The 14266-nt window shown below is 37.3% G+C and overlaps 1 protein-coding gene across 1 annotated transcript in view; it reads left to right on the top strand.

The window, feature by feature from the left end:
- NAALADL2 (N-acetylated alpha-linked acidic dipeptidase like 2) overlaps positions 1-14266 on the top strand; it is a 489903-nt gene that overhangs the window by 208497 nt on the left and 267140 nt on the right. Inside the window, exon 3 of the mRNA XM_074834594.1 lies at positions 710-1211. Within this exon, the coding sequence (XP_074690695.1) occupies positions 718-1211 (494 nt within the window). The 5' untranslated portion in view covers positions 710-717. The remainder of the gene's footprint in view (positions 1-709; positions 1212-14266) is intronic.

Genomic DNA, 14266 nt, shown 5'->3' with positions numbered 1-14266 from the left:
TTACCTGGCAGTGCTTTTGATTCACTAAAATGGGAAAAATAAGTGGAGCAAAACAGCTAGGACAATTTCTAAGTAAATTCATCAGTCATTCAGGATCTATGCATTTAAAATACCTATAAATAATAGAATGCTTCATCTAAATGGAAGCCTTTTATTGATGTGTAAGTACAGTGTCACCCTGAAATTTCTTTCTTAACTTATTGTTTCCTTGTGTTTAGAATCAGATCAGGCAAGTTATATTATTTCTACTTTTTCAACTTTATTTTAACAGCATTATTTTGTATGCTGTGTGAAATGAAATTGATACACACAGTTTTTACGTTTTAAAATTACTTTCAGGTAATAAATAATTGTTTTGAAAACTCTGTGCCTTCACTCAATTTTTTTCGTGTTATCTTGGGGACTGACAAAATAATAGGATAACTTTTGTGTTTTGCTATTGGCACTTGTAAATTCCCTTTATTCATATTCTTACAATATATATTATATTCCCCTAAATATCTTCTTTCCCCTCTGAAAATGTTCATGGGACTGCTAATCCTAGAAAAGAACAGGAAGGTGGAAACAGGGAGAGTGAAATACTGAGAACCCAGTTTTTGCTTTTTATTGTATATGTTGAGTTCTCCCAGGTTTACAAACAATACCTAAATTGTTTATGCATACATAAGGAAACAAACATTCAGGGGTTTTGTAAATTTTGTTTTAATAGATAAAAATATGGCCTATCACAAGGTGAATGCAGACCAGAGAGCTCAGGGGCACTCTCCGTACCTTGACAACGATGAGCTCCAAGCTACAGCGCTGGAACTGGAATGGGACATGGAAAAAGAGCTGGAGGAGCCTGGCTTTGACCATTTCCGACTAGATGGTGCAGTCCAACATCACCTGGGAAACTCGCAAAGCCCTGACCTTGATCTCGAGCCCATCCAGCCTTCATCTTCTCCAAAGGGAAGATTTCAGCGGCTTCAGGAAGACCCTGACTACGTCTCACACTATACGAGACAGGCACCAAAGAGCAACCGCTGCAGTTTTTTTCAGATACTGAAAGTATTTTGCACTGCTTTGATCTTATTTATTTTTGGAATTGTGATAGGATATTATGCACGCAAGAAATGCCCTTCTCCCCCAACATCTCAAGAACCAAATAACCCTCATATCTACCATGAAATTCTCAAGGAAATCAAAGCTGAAAATATTAAACAGATTTACAGGTATGTACCTTGACATGTTTTTGTCTAAATGCAATCACATGCCAATGATAAGACTTTTTGTGATTTGTTTTACATAGAATCTTATTTACAAACCTTGACTTTTCTTCAAGTTCAGTTTTCTCATGATGCTTGGGAAGCTTTCACAAACATAAATGAAACTAGAGTTAATTTTTAACAATGTGGACTTGTGTTAGTCATTAGAGTTTTTGCTTTAATAATATTCTGTTGCTAAATATATTAATATTGGCTTTACTGTACATGAATTTAAAAACATAGATAATTCAAAGTGAACAGAAATATAGACAATAGATCAGCTGTCCTAGATCCAGTCGACTGTCAAATAACACTTTCAAAAAGCAAGATTTTAGGTGGTGTTTTGTAATACTTGGTGCTTTAAGAAATCCCTATCTAATCTCTGGTAAATAAGTGAATCCTGGCTTCTATTTTTGAATGTATATGGTGACATAAACCTTTAGTCTGCATGGGCTTAGGATGGAAAATTTGACCTATGAACTCTGAAAGACTATAATTTGTTTTTCTTTAGTACCTGTTTTATGACTATAAAATGTTGTAAAATATCTACTGACTAGGTTTAATTTTTTTTTTTTTTTCCAATGTGGAATCTTTTCACTGCTTTGAAAGTTTATATAACACATTTGTATTGGAGTATAATTACTTTTCTGTAGCAGTGAATGTGGAAGAATCTAGGTTTTCCTGCCAACTTTTGGAAGTTATTTCTATATGAGGGGGGAGATGAGCTTATAGCTTCTGGAACTTCAAGTTCCTTTTTCATGATAAAGGAAATATATTGCAGACTTTTTGCTCAGTACCAGTTCAGAAGCAGCAGTAGTTACATACCTGTGGTTAGAAAGGATTGTTGTCATGGACATGCAAAGAGATGTTCTTGAGTAGATCAGAAATACACTGGAAGTTAACACAAAAGTTTTCTAACATAATTTGTCTTTTATTATATTTGCTAAACCAAGCCTAAAATCCTGAAGCAGTTAGTACCATGTTTTGAGCCAACACTGTTACTAAATTCAAGGGGAAAACAGATATGAAGGATTCCATGTCAGTTTTCATGTCCTGAACTGACTCTACTTTATATAAATCTAATTATTTTCATAATGGGAAAGAGTATAGATGATGAAAAATGTTGATTGCAAATGGTAAAAACTTAACCTCTTTGTTTTCTCAGAGAGTAAATTTAACTGAATTCTGTCACTAGGCTCAGTCACGAACAAAGTATTGGAATAAGCTAAGCCCTAGTGATTGCGTATTACACAAATTACAGCAAATTGCAGAGAAGTTTGTCAGTCTCAGGATAATACACCAATACTTCTTATTTGTGGACTGGGAATCGCTTCCATTTTACTATTCTAAAGGGTGGTTTAAAAAAATCACTTTTCAAAATATTTCAGCTAGCTATTAGGATATTTGTGAGAATCTGGACTTTAGGTAAAATGAATTATATGAATCCTTTGGAACTTAAAAAAACTTATGTAGTTTCTATCCTTCAGATTTCAACAAATTTAGTCAAGTATTAATTTGGCTACCTATCAGTTCTGTATGGAAATATAGAATCAATGCTTTTAGTATACCACGTTACCCACAGGATTCTTCTTAACCCAGCATTTTGATCTGAGACAGCTTTTTTCCTATGTTGTGTTAAGTTGCTTTCCCTCAACATCTGGCAAGAGTCAGAGCTGCTGCAGTGAAACCTGTGTATATGTAGCCCTACAAATATAGAAAACACAACATATGTTGCTTGGGAAAAAAAAATTGCAAACCTGACAAAATCAATATATGTTATTGTAGGACTTTCAATATAATATACTTCGAGTTACTAGGAATAAGTGGCAGCTGCTTAGCTTGCAATTTCTAAATGTTACTGAGAATGACATTAATTTAATTTTCTTAGCTTACTACTTAGATCAGACTCAATAAGGGTAAGAGATTTTGCTAACAGTCCTGATAAAAGACTTAGGAGAAAAAAAAATGTAGAAAAGACACAGCAATGCCAATCATACCACCCAAGCAGACATCACCTTAATGTTCTTGGAGTTTTGGACTGGGAACTTCCTGTCACGATGAAGTCTGCTGCAATCAGATAAAGCTTTGAGGATTGGGACGCTCTGGGCTTTGAAAGAGGTTGCAGATGTACACCGGAGGACTTGTGTTGATTTTGTTGGGATTAGGACTGGATTCTGCGTGAGTTGAATGAAGCCTCTCTACCAATCGATGTTAGGAATGGAGGATCACAGAATTACAGAATGGTTTGGGTTGGAAGGGAGCTTAAAGATCATCTAGTTCCAACCCCCTTGCCCTGGGCAGGGACACCTTCCAGCACTGGTCCCAACACTGACCCCTGAGGAATTCCACTCGTCACTGCTCTCCACTTGGACATGGAGCCATTGGCCACAACTCACAATTTAGAGATAAAGATGTTGTAGGATCATGTAGGATAACAGGAGTTTGTCTTCATGGGTCACTGAAATGGGAGATGTAGGTGTTGCTGTCCAGCTTCTCCACTGGAGGCAAGAGCTCATGTGCTGCTCTTCTCTCATTCCCATACTGGCCGTCTACATCAGCCACATCTGTGTTAAGCATTTTTCCCAGCAGACATACTAGAAATCATTAGGTAAGAAAAATCACTGTGTTGGCTTTTGTTCCTTTAACTTTGCACATTGCTTTTCGTGAATTATCTACAGAAATCAGTGCAATTTAGCACGGTTGTAATTACTGGCCCTGGCCAAGTTGCCTAATTAATGATACAGCCAAAGTAAAGGTTATCTCTGTAAGCCTTTTTGAACACCTCCTCCCACCCCCAGTAGGAAAGTGCTTACAGTGTTGAAGATAAAAAGTAGAAATCAGTTTACACCTGATGTTTCAGGGGATTTAAGAGGACTTAAGTGGTCAGACGGCCTGAAAGGGGGAAAGGAATCACCACAAAAAGTTGAAGAATTGTTCTTAGCCTGCACATTGAGTTTTACATGCTGACAAAAATTAGGACAAATATTGTTAATAGTGTTCAGTCAGTAAATCTAGCATTTTAGGAGTGTGAATGATAAATTTGCTCAGATAAATATTTATAAGAGAAACAACCTGCTCCATAGTACGGGCAGAGTCAGAACTGATAAAAACAGACATAATTTGGCAAACACCACTGAGCTGATAGGAATCCAGTAGTAGTATATCTGTTTGTGCCATGAATATGAGTTGTCTTCAGTTTTCTTTTGGAAGATTTATGAAAAGGTTTTAGTTCAAGTTGGGTGTAACTTAGTTCCCACAAGCCTGAATTCAGGGTAAATATAAAAGAGCATAAATCCCACATCCAAAGGAGACCAGGTAGAACTCGAGATACAGAATACCTCAGGCACTGTTTAAAATTATATCCGTAACCAGCAGAACGTACCAGGGCAAAGCTGGTAAAATTTATAGGCTGAAAGTAGGCTATCTCTTGGGACAGCTAGGTTAAGACTCCATAGCAAGATTGAGTTATTGGAGCCCTTTTAGAGAGAGTATGTCAAGAGGGCATAGCTGGAGAGTAGTCATCTGTGCTCTGACCGCAGTCTTACTCCCTGAGGAATGTGTCTGCAGCTCTGAAATGAATCGTTAGAATAGGAAAAGTCCTGTTTTCAAAAAGTGATGAATGCCTTTAGATATGGAAGTCTCTAAAGTTTGTAATAAATGCTTAAGGTTGTAACAGACTGACTTTCAAAAATACTGAAACACCCAACAGTTTTGCTGAGCACACTGATGAATTCTCAACAGTAAATGAGCCCGATTTTCAATGAAAACTGATATTTTTAAGCTGCTACTTAAAATGGGATTTAGATTTCTAATATCATTTAAGTGCTTCTAAAAATTAAGATTTTTTTTTTTATTTCTTTCTGCCTGTGTATAAAAAGGGGGATGCTAAAGAAGTGTATCTTTAACCTATTGCTGTGCATCTGTCACATGCAGATTAGCTATCCTGTGGTCATTACCGCATACCTGAATTATTCAGCCAATTAATGTTTATAATGAGTGGATTGATTTTTTTCTTTTCCTCCTTTCCGAAATTAAATATGAGTGTGCCACTTGTGCTGCATAGTGTTCCCTCTGCCTCGTAGGTGATCTTTTTTTTTTTCTTGCTGTACCTTCAGGAAGTGGACAAGGGATAAAATCTGAGACACCCTTGTCTGGAGTTAGAGGGAGTGTTGTCATTGACTTCAACGTTATTGTCACTAGCTGCCAGGGTTGTGGTCATCACATATGTTGCTAAGCTTTTATATTTCAGAATGGTAAACATTTGAGTTTTGTGCAGACTGAACTTTGGTGAGTGTTTTCAGTTAAGATTTGAGTTGACTCTCATTGACAGAATCTAAAGGAACAAGCCAATGAAAGAACAAAAAGTAGCAGAAATAGTGTCTCATCAAAGACCTCTAAGATTTATGATAACTACTGCTATCTAATTTAATCTTTTTCTTAATGAAAATATATTGTGTTGCATGTTTAACAGTGCTGAGCATTTCAACAGGGGAAATAAGAAAGGTGGTGGGTTTTTTTTACATGAAACTATTGTAATATCGTTGCTCCAAAACCAGATAAAAAACAATCCACAATTTGTTTGGAAAACATGGGGCTATCATAATTTTTTTAGGAAGTTGTAATTTTGGGGTTGACTTCTGTAAATTAAACCATAAACAAAGATCCATGTTGAATAGTAAAGAAAAATGGACAGTTGTGTTGGTGTTGATGATAACTCTAGCTATACGTTATTTGTCAAATCAGTTAATTCTTTCAAACGTTATTTTAAAAACTCTTATAGCCTTATTCTGCTTTACTCTAATTCCTTTCAACAATCATATGGTTTGGTTACAACCACATTCACAGTCCTCTTGAATACATTTTTCCATGGTTAAGGCTGGGGAGGTCACTGATGGAAAAGTCTTTGCTTTGCTTTTCATCCAGTCTATAGAGTAGCTCCTACATTTCAACTCTGCTTTTCATCCTGTAAATTCTCACTGAAATGCTTTCTTTACTATCAGTTTTTTTCCCACCTTGAGCAGTAGGGAGGTTTAAATCCCTTCGTAATACATCTCATTGTAACTAACTGTCCTTTGGAGGCATATCTGTTCCTTCTTCCATCTGGTAATATCACCTGCAGAATCTCCTAAATCCATCTCTGGCAAGAATTGATTTGTCACTGGTGCCATCCATAACTTAAGCTTAATTCTTCAAAGGGCTTTGGGAGAGTTGGCAGCAGCAGCTCTCCTACATGGTCATGGCCAAAGAAACAAAAGTGCCTGTGCAGTGAGGAAAAGGGTTTACTTGTTTTTTTCTGAAGTGAGAAACTTTCATAGCCAAGTGTTTCTTGTCCCTGATCAGTTATAATCAGTACTGTTAAAACCTTGGAGCTTCAAACCTTTCTACCAGGTAAAGCCTGTGAAACACAGACCTGAGGAGCAAAGACAGCCTAGAACTTATCAGATTATTTCAGTTCTGGAGATTTGAACTGAATTAAATTTACAGGCTGCTACTTGGTAAAATTGCCTTTGCTGTCCCAGGAGTGAGAAATCTTGGCAGGAGCAGAGTCTCTCCTTCAAAAGGAAGGGTGTGAGGAGAGAGAGAAAGGAGGGCTCTGCTGACTGCTCCCCTTAGGAAAGACCTGGTTTTGTCCCTATTCCTGTTAACAGCTACTGTTAATTAATAGCTACATACTGACATCTATGTGGTTGATGGTAGCAGTCTGCTGGCCTAGACCACTGCTCACCTGTGATCTGAGCGGTTGTCTTGGTGTCCCCTGTACACAAGCAAATTCTGTTTTTTGTCATGCCAACAGTTGAAAAATGCATTGCAAAAAGCATATCTCAGGAGGAACCCATCTTATTCCCCCCTGTATATCGGTCTCAGATATTTGTTGTATTGCCATAAAAAATGCAAGTATTTCATATAGTTAGACTGAGTCTGAAGTCCCGCCTGCTGTATCTTTAGAAATGGATGTTGGCCTATTCCCACATAACCTAGATTTATTTCATTCATACACTCTGTGTAATCACTTGGGATTCTCTTGATTCACATGACAATTTTGGATGTGTATTTAGAAGTACAAAGCCCCTTTTGAAAGGAGATAAGAGTAATATCAAACAAGTGAAAGTTCCCACTTATCCTCCTGCTACCTCCCTGGCAAAGAATGGCTCTGAGAACATGGGGAGGTGTCTTTTGTGGAAGAAAGATGCCCCATGTGACCCAAGAGATATCTGTGGAACAGCGACTTGATAAATTTAGGCTCCAGATACCCACTTATGTCAAATATGATTTTTTTTTTTAAACCAAAAAATAGGTTATATCTGTACTTCAGAATTGTTAAGAGAAAGGCTTGTCTGTTTTATAGTTTTCTTTGGTTTCATTCAATTGCTGCTTTTTTTTTTTTTTTTTTAATTTGCCAAACATAGCGCTCTTCATTTGTTTTTATGTAGATGAAAGAAGGAAGCATTATACTGATATAATGCTTGACTAGGAGGTGTAAGTTTGTTCCTGTTAGGGTCAGTTACAGCATATGCTCATAAAATTCCTCTTTCTTTTGAAGAAATGATTTAGCTTATGGTTTACTTCACATTGAAAGAACGTGTTTCATCTTTCAAGTCCACCATGTCGTTCACTAAGAACAATTTTTCCTCTTGGTTGATTTATGTTTTTAATGGTAACCATAAAAATATATTGCTTTTTAGATGTTTGATTTGGGAAATCATTTACAGTAAAGTCTGATTTTTGTATTATAACTCTGTCCTTTGTAAATGAAGTACACTGTGTTGCCTTAAAATAATTTTTCTAAGCAATACACCAGTGTGATATAGTAATGAATTAGATCTAATAAGCTTTATTATGCCACATTGGTATAATAAGTAATGAGTCCCTTGATAAAGTTCCTTATCTGTCACAGCCCACATGAATGGCCTCTGTCTCACTGCTCCTTTCTCACGAACAACATACAGTTCTGTGCTAGGGAAAATAGAAAGAAAATCATAATTGTACCAACTTACCAGTTAAGAAACTCTTTACAGACAAAAACAGTATTTTAACTTGTCTTTGAGATGTAACAAAATAAGAGAGATTGCCAGACCTCTGAGACCTTCTCTCAAAAGAAGAGAAGTAGGAGGATTTGTGTCTCATATGTGATGTCCTGGGTGAACATTCCATGTCATCAGTGTGAAAACTGAGAATGAGGCTTTTGAGTATTTTCTTATAAATGTATCTTTCCAGGAAGTGTGTTTTGTGGAATAGCCAAATGTATAGATAAGCCAACGGGGAATTTTTGGAGATTTATTTTTTTTTAATCTGCCTTTTTTGTGGTAGAGTGTCTGTTTCAATGCAGCATTCACAGGCTCAGGGTGGAAATCTGAGAGGGGAAGATGGGGGACAGCTCAGTACTGCTGAGAAGTTAGAGGGGACGTGAGGGACTGAGGGTCACAGTCCTGTTCTGCATTAGGTGGGACAGGACCTTGACAGCTGAACTACTTCTATTGGAGCGCTTCCCTACATAACATCTCTGTGTTGGTACAGAGCCTCCCATCTTCTAAGAAAAAGTAACGCTAGGCTATAGAGTATAAATGAATTTTGCTCTGATCACTTATTTCTGGATTGCATAATCTTACTTATTTTAAAATTAAAGATTACCTTGCTGAAATTGCCTCAAACTCATCACAGCAGAAGTGTGGTTAGGGTTTAGAGAGAGAACCAATTTCCATGGCCATTAGCTATCTACCTCTTTACCACGACTGCTGAAGAGTGTGGGGCAATTTAGTCCCAATTAGAACAGCAATTCTGAATGGTGACAAGTACTACTTTTCCTAATAGATGATGAAATGAGCTGTGCCAGCATGGGTGAGGGAGTAATTTGCTTTTTAAATTCCTAGCATACCTCACTCCTGCCTGCTTGGGCTGATGGAGGGATGAGGGAGGGACTGATGATACACTGAATCTTACTGTTTGCTGGGCTGCCTCCAGGGCATCTCGCTCTTCTCTTTGCCTGTAGATGTTTGATGTTGTTTGGAAAGCTCAGATTTTCAGGGGATTGCTTCTGTTTCAGCATGACAGAGTGGAACAGATGGTGAAACATCTAATCTGTACCTTTTAAAAAACTTTTGGTGAGTGGTAGGCCTGTGCTTGACTTTACCTGAAAAAGACAAATACTTGACTAGACATTTCTGAGCTATTTTGACACTAATGCTGGCTAAAAGGCAGTATTTAGAGGCAAAAGACTTATTTACCTTGCCATCCATCAGTTTTATAGATGTAACCAAACCATATTTCTTCTAACAGAAAGAATCTGAAGGGGAAAAAAGCACGCGGCCTACTGAGATGACAACCAGTTTTTATTTTAGGCCAATTGCTTTCAATGGGCAAATACCAGAGAATGCAGAAATTGGACAAAGTTGTCCTTCACTGTCCAGTCCTTGCAACTCAGTACAAGGAGAATCAGCAATTTTTGTCTGGTGGTCCCAGGGACATACTTATAATGAAACTGAGAAACAAAGCTTCCAGAACAAAACCCCTTAACAATTTAATTAGTGGCACGAGGTACACAGACTATCTACTAATTGCCTGAACAACTGCAAGAGTTTGCTCCTGCTGAGTTAACTGTATTTGCTCTCAACTTCTCAGCGATGCAGTGTGCTTAGAGAATGGCTCTTTTCTCCAAGGAGATGGTGGCACAGGGCATTGCAGAGTTCTCTTGTAAAATTTCTTAAGCACCAAACACTCTCAGATTCCTGTTTAGGATGCATCTCTCATCAGCAGAGTGTAAAACCAAAGTCTATTGGTACTCTTGAGATACGGCGTTTGAGTGGAGTGCTGCAATTCCGTGGTACGCACTGCAACAAATAGCAATTAGTTTCCTGCCTGTACACATAAATCAAATTAACAAAGCCTCGAGGGGAAAGAGCTTTTTCAGCCCTCTTTGGTGGTGCTTTGACATCCAGTTCCCTCCAGTCAGCACCTATGACAGCTATTTACTCGAAGCCTGCTAATAAGTCAGACCGTTACCAAATTTACTGGGAGCAGCAGGACTGCAATTTGTTGTGCAGTATTAAGTTACTGTTCATGCTGCAATTGTAACTGAAGGCTACTGAGGAGCATTGCTAGGAATCGATCAGGGGTAATGAAATTGATATTGTCTGAATAATAATCAATTTTAATAATAGTCTTCTACAGTAGTCTTGCATTAAGGGGCTTCTATTCTCAGTTCAATTCTCTTTGAAAGCTGATGAGTTTCTAAAGTATAGTAGGTGACACACTGAAACAAATATGAAATGTATTGAAAAGTTGGGCCTTTTCTCAGTAATACTGGAACTTGCAGTGTTAGACTTTTCAAAATTAAACAAGTTGGTTGGCTTTTTTGAATTTCTAGAGTACTGTTTATGGACAAGAAGTTAAATAATTCAGGACGTCTTCTATGTATGTATGGTTTTTCTCAGTCTCAATAATGGTTAGCATCTTTAAACATGTGAGAAGTCTCATTCTTCATAGAAGCTCACGTTTCCCTTGGACATGTGTAATTGACAAAAATTTACATACATATGACTTTCCGATGAACTAGCTCCTGTCCAAGTTAAAATACTGACTCATACTCTGCTTATTTTATGAGTATTTTTTCAAGGAAGAGAAGGTTGAAATATTCCAGTTAGATAGAATTTTCTCTATCCGTTATTTTTTTTTTTAATAAGATATAACATTTGAAAAGCAAATTGAAATGTTGCTATCAAAACTAAGTGTTCAAATGGCTCAGAAGTAAAATTGTTTGGAAATCTTGTTTCTTGGAAACTTCAGGATTTTTATTCCTAGTTCGGGAATTTTGTGTGTGTGTTGATGTTTCCTGCCAAAGCAATGTCTGGTCCTCAACCAACTTAATGTCTTTGTTTATCTTCTGTGAAAGTTGGTTATTTAACAGAATGGAGAACATAACATTAACAGAAGCGAGCAGATGACATTTGAGGGTTTTGTTCATTTTACCTTTTTTAATGGGTGCTCAAACTTCCATTAGCCAGCAGGCTAATTAAGTGGGTTATGTGAGGCTTAAGGGAAAAGGTTTCTACTGCTGTGGGGGTTAGGACCCATCAAAGATTAACTTCTCTCCAGCAAATTTTAGGAAGCTCTTCAGAGAGGAGAATGTATGCACTGTAGTATTTTTGCTGAGATCTGGGTCTAGAGAAAGAAAATTATTTTAAATGTCTGTCTTTTGGAAGTTAGGCTGAAGAGTGATGTAGTAATCTTCCTATATAATACAGAATTGACCAAATGACCAAAGTTTTAAAGTATGCTACCTGGATTCAACCTATCCAGTACTTGTGCTATGCTCTAGACAATTGTGCATTTTGCTTCTGCTCAAGTAGCAAACTGGAGCCTGTAGACTGGAGAAGCCCAGGACTTCTCCCAAACATGAAGAGGGGAGACAGTGGGAAGAAAGATTGATAGTTAAAAATGGATAAGGAGTCTGTGAAAATGTCAGTACGCCTTTGATGGAAATTGTTTTCTTTGTTCCGGCAGGACAGCCGTGATTTAACAGAGAGCTCACATATTTACGGTTATGATTGTGGCCGAGGCAGGAACATGTTCCCGGTGGTTCTGGAATCTGTTTCCTGTCGAAGGCTACGTGAGCCAAGGGTGATGCAGTGCAGATTGAGAGCATTTAATTATTTAGATAGCTGGCTGAGTGCTCTTTGCATGCAAAAGGTGGGAGCTCTAGGAAGTTGCTTGTTTCATGGCCATTTGTTAGTAATAGTTATTGAATGCTTTTATTTTTAATAAATGCCAACATAGGCGATGGGCCCTGTGATTTGGATTATTAAAGAAATAGACAAGCTTAGAAAAAGGCCATACGGTCATGAATAAAGTTTCTGTTCCCTGTCAACTATTTAGGGAACAAAGCAAGAAACTGAATTATTCATGATATGCTTAGTGCAAGGCAAATGGAACCTGCCGCTGTGTTGCTAGCAGTGCGAACAGTGACTTAAAAAATACAAATTGTTTTCTTCCATACTATCATGCTTGTTTTTCTTTGCTAATATTTCTAGAAATTATTTAAGAAAATTAAACCCTATGACAAAAAAGAGTTAAGTCTGCATAGCTCCTCAAAATACTAGCACAGACTCTGTGGGGGATTTAGGCTAAATAATTTAGAAACAATGTGCTATAAAGATAGATAAGACATTGTGTTTTGGAAGTTAATACAGGTATTCCTTCTGTTCTCGTGGAAACTTCTTATTTTAAATTGAAATTTTGTAAAGACTGTGTCCTATAGACAGAAATATATATATTTATATAGCTGTCATTTCATTTATATATGGGCTTTTATGCATATGTGAATACATAGATCTAATTGTGCATAGGAGCTGAAGTTTCATCATTTACACAATATTTCTTAAAAGTATCATATACTGTAGTGCTCAGTACCACTTCTCCCTGTGGTCATGGCTGAAATGTCATTGCTGTTTCAATCCCAGAGCCAAAAGTATTTCTTGTATTTGTAGCTCCTTTGAAACTATAAGAACTCAAAATACTATGATGACTGCATTATAAATGCCCAGAGAGTTATTAAGGACAAAGTTCTGCACTGGAAGATGGGCCTCAACTCCTAAAAAAGTTAATTGTTTAATATTTGATGAGAAATAAATATAGGTTGGGGGGCTTATTCATATTGAAATAAGTATTATACAAAACACAAGATCAAGTTAGTTAATTACAGTGCAGAAATATTTCCACATGAAAATAGATACCTGGGCTTCTTAGTCTAGTGTGGGAAAAAAATGAAACAAGAACCAATGACTGAAAGATCAAGCATTAAATGAAAAATAAAAGTATACAGCACAGATAAGGTGATGAATGGAACAAATTTCATTATGACTTTGTTATGCTGTTGGATGTTCTTTAGCCAAACTGTCATTATAGTGTTCAACACAAGGCAATATATATGTCTGTGGCATAGAAAAGGCAAGGTGAGATGATTTAGTGGTTTCTTTCTAGTGTTTTTTCCAATCTCTGTTTCATCAGTCTTTTCAATGATTTTATTGAAGCATACTGCGATCAGTCAGATTTGTTACATGTACAGAAAAGATCTTGGAGAGCAAGTTTAAAAACCAATAGTACTTTGGATGTGAAATGAGTTCCTCAAAAGGTAGTGCTATTTTTTCTTTTTTCTAATCATAGTGCAAGCATGATATGAAAAATTTTCCTGCTTTCAGATACAAACAGAATATGGATCCTCTCTTTTGAATTCTTCAAAGGAATGGAATTTTTTTTTCAACAGGAAAGGTTTTTTTAAAAAACAAGGAAGTTAACTCTGAATTTTTGACCACATTTTTATCTATGAAGTGAGAATTGGTGTATAGCCCACACGTTTTGGTGTCCATACTTCCCGAGTACCCGGAGCAGGAGACAAGAGCCGGAGGAACACAAGAGGTGATTTCTACGTGTGCTCTGCGGCACTTGTAAAAACTCTTTTAAATGAATGATGGCATTAATACAGCATATGCCCAGTCTTGTTACATTATGGGTCAAGTAAACTAACAAGTAAAGTAAGAAAATTCTTAAAAGCAGATAGAAAAGATTGCACTCTAGTCAATTTTCCTGGTGACAATGTGTCCCTATTCTGCTAACCATGCCACTGCCTTCACGTGAGTTTCTGGCAGAGAAGGAAGCAGTTCTTAAAATACCCTTCAGAGGCTGAGACCTGCACCGATGGCCTCTGCCTCCTGTCAGCTGTGGTCAGATGAGATCGGATTCTGCAATTCTTCATTGATTGACTTCTAAAACAAGGTGATGATAATTTCATCTGCTAGAGGATGCTAGTATTAAACTCCCAAATTTTTGGAGTTACCGCTTCTTTTCCTTTATTATTGAGCTGTTTTAGCTAGGATGCTTGAGAGGGTTTGATATTGATATTCCCTTTTGATTAATAAACCAAACCAGAACGGATGATCTGGGCTGTGGCGGTTGCAGGAGCCAAGGCAGAGCCAGGTGCTGTCACGGGGCTGTTGGAAGGCGCGTGAAGCTGTTTATAGCACTGTGAGGCG

The sequence above is a fragment of the Strix aluco genome, chromosome 9, assembly GCF_031877795.1.
Source record: "Strix aluco isolate bStrAlu1 chromosome 9, bStrAlu1.hap1, whole genome shotgun sequence".
NCBI classification, from domain to species: domain Eukaryota; kingdom Metazoa; phylum Chordata; class Aves; order Strigiformes; family Strigidae; genus Strix; species Strix aluco.
Note: the sequence above shows the minus strand (reverse complement) of the source record. Positions and strands in the feature narration are given on the sequence as shown.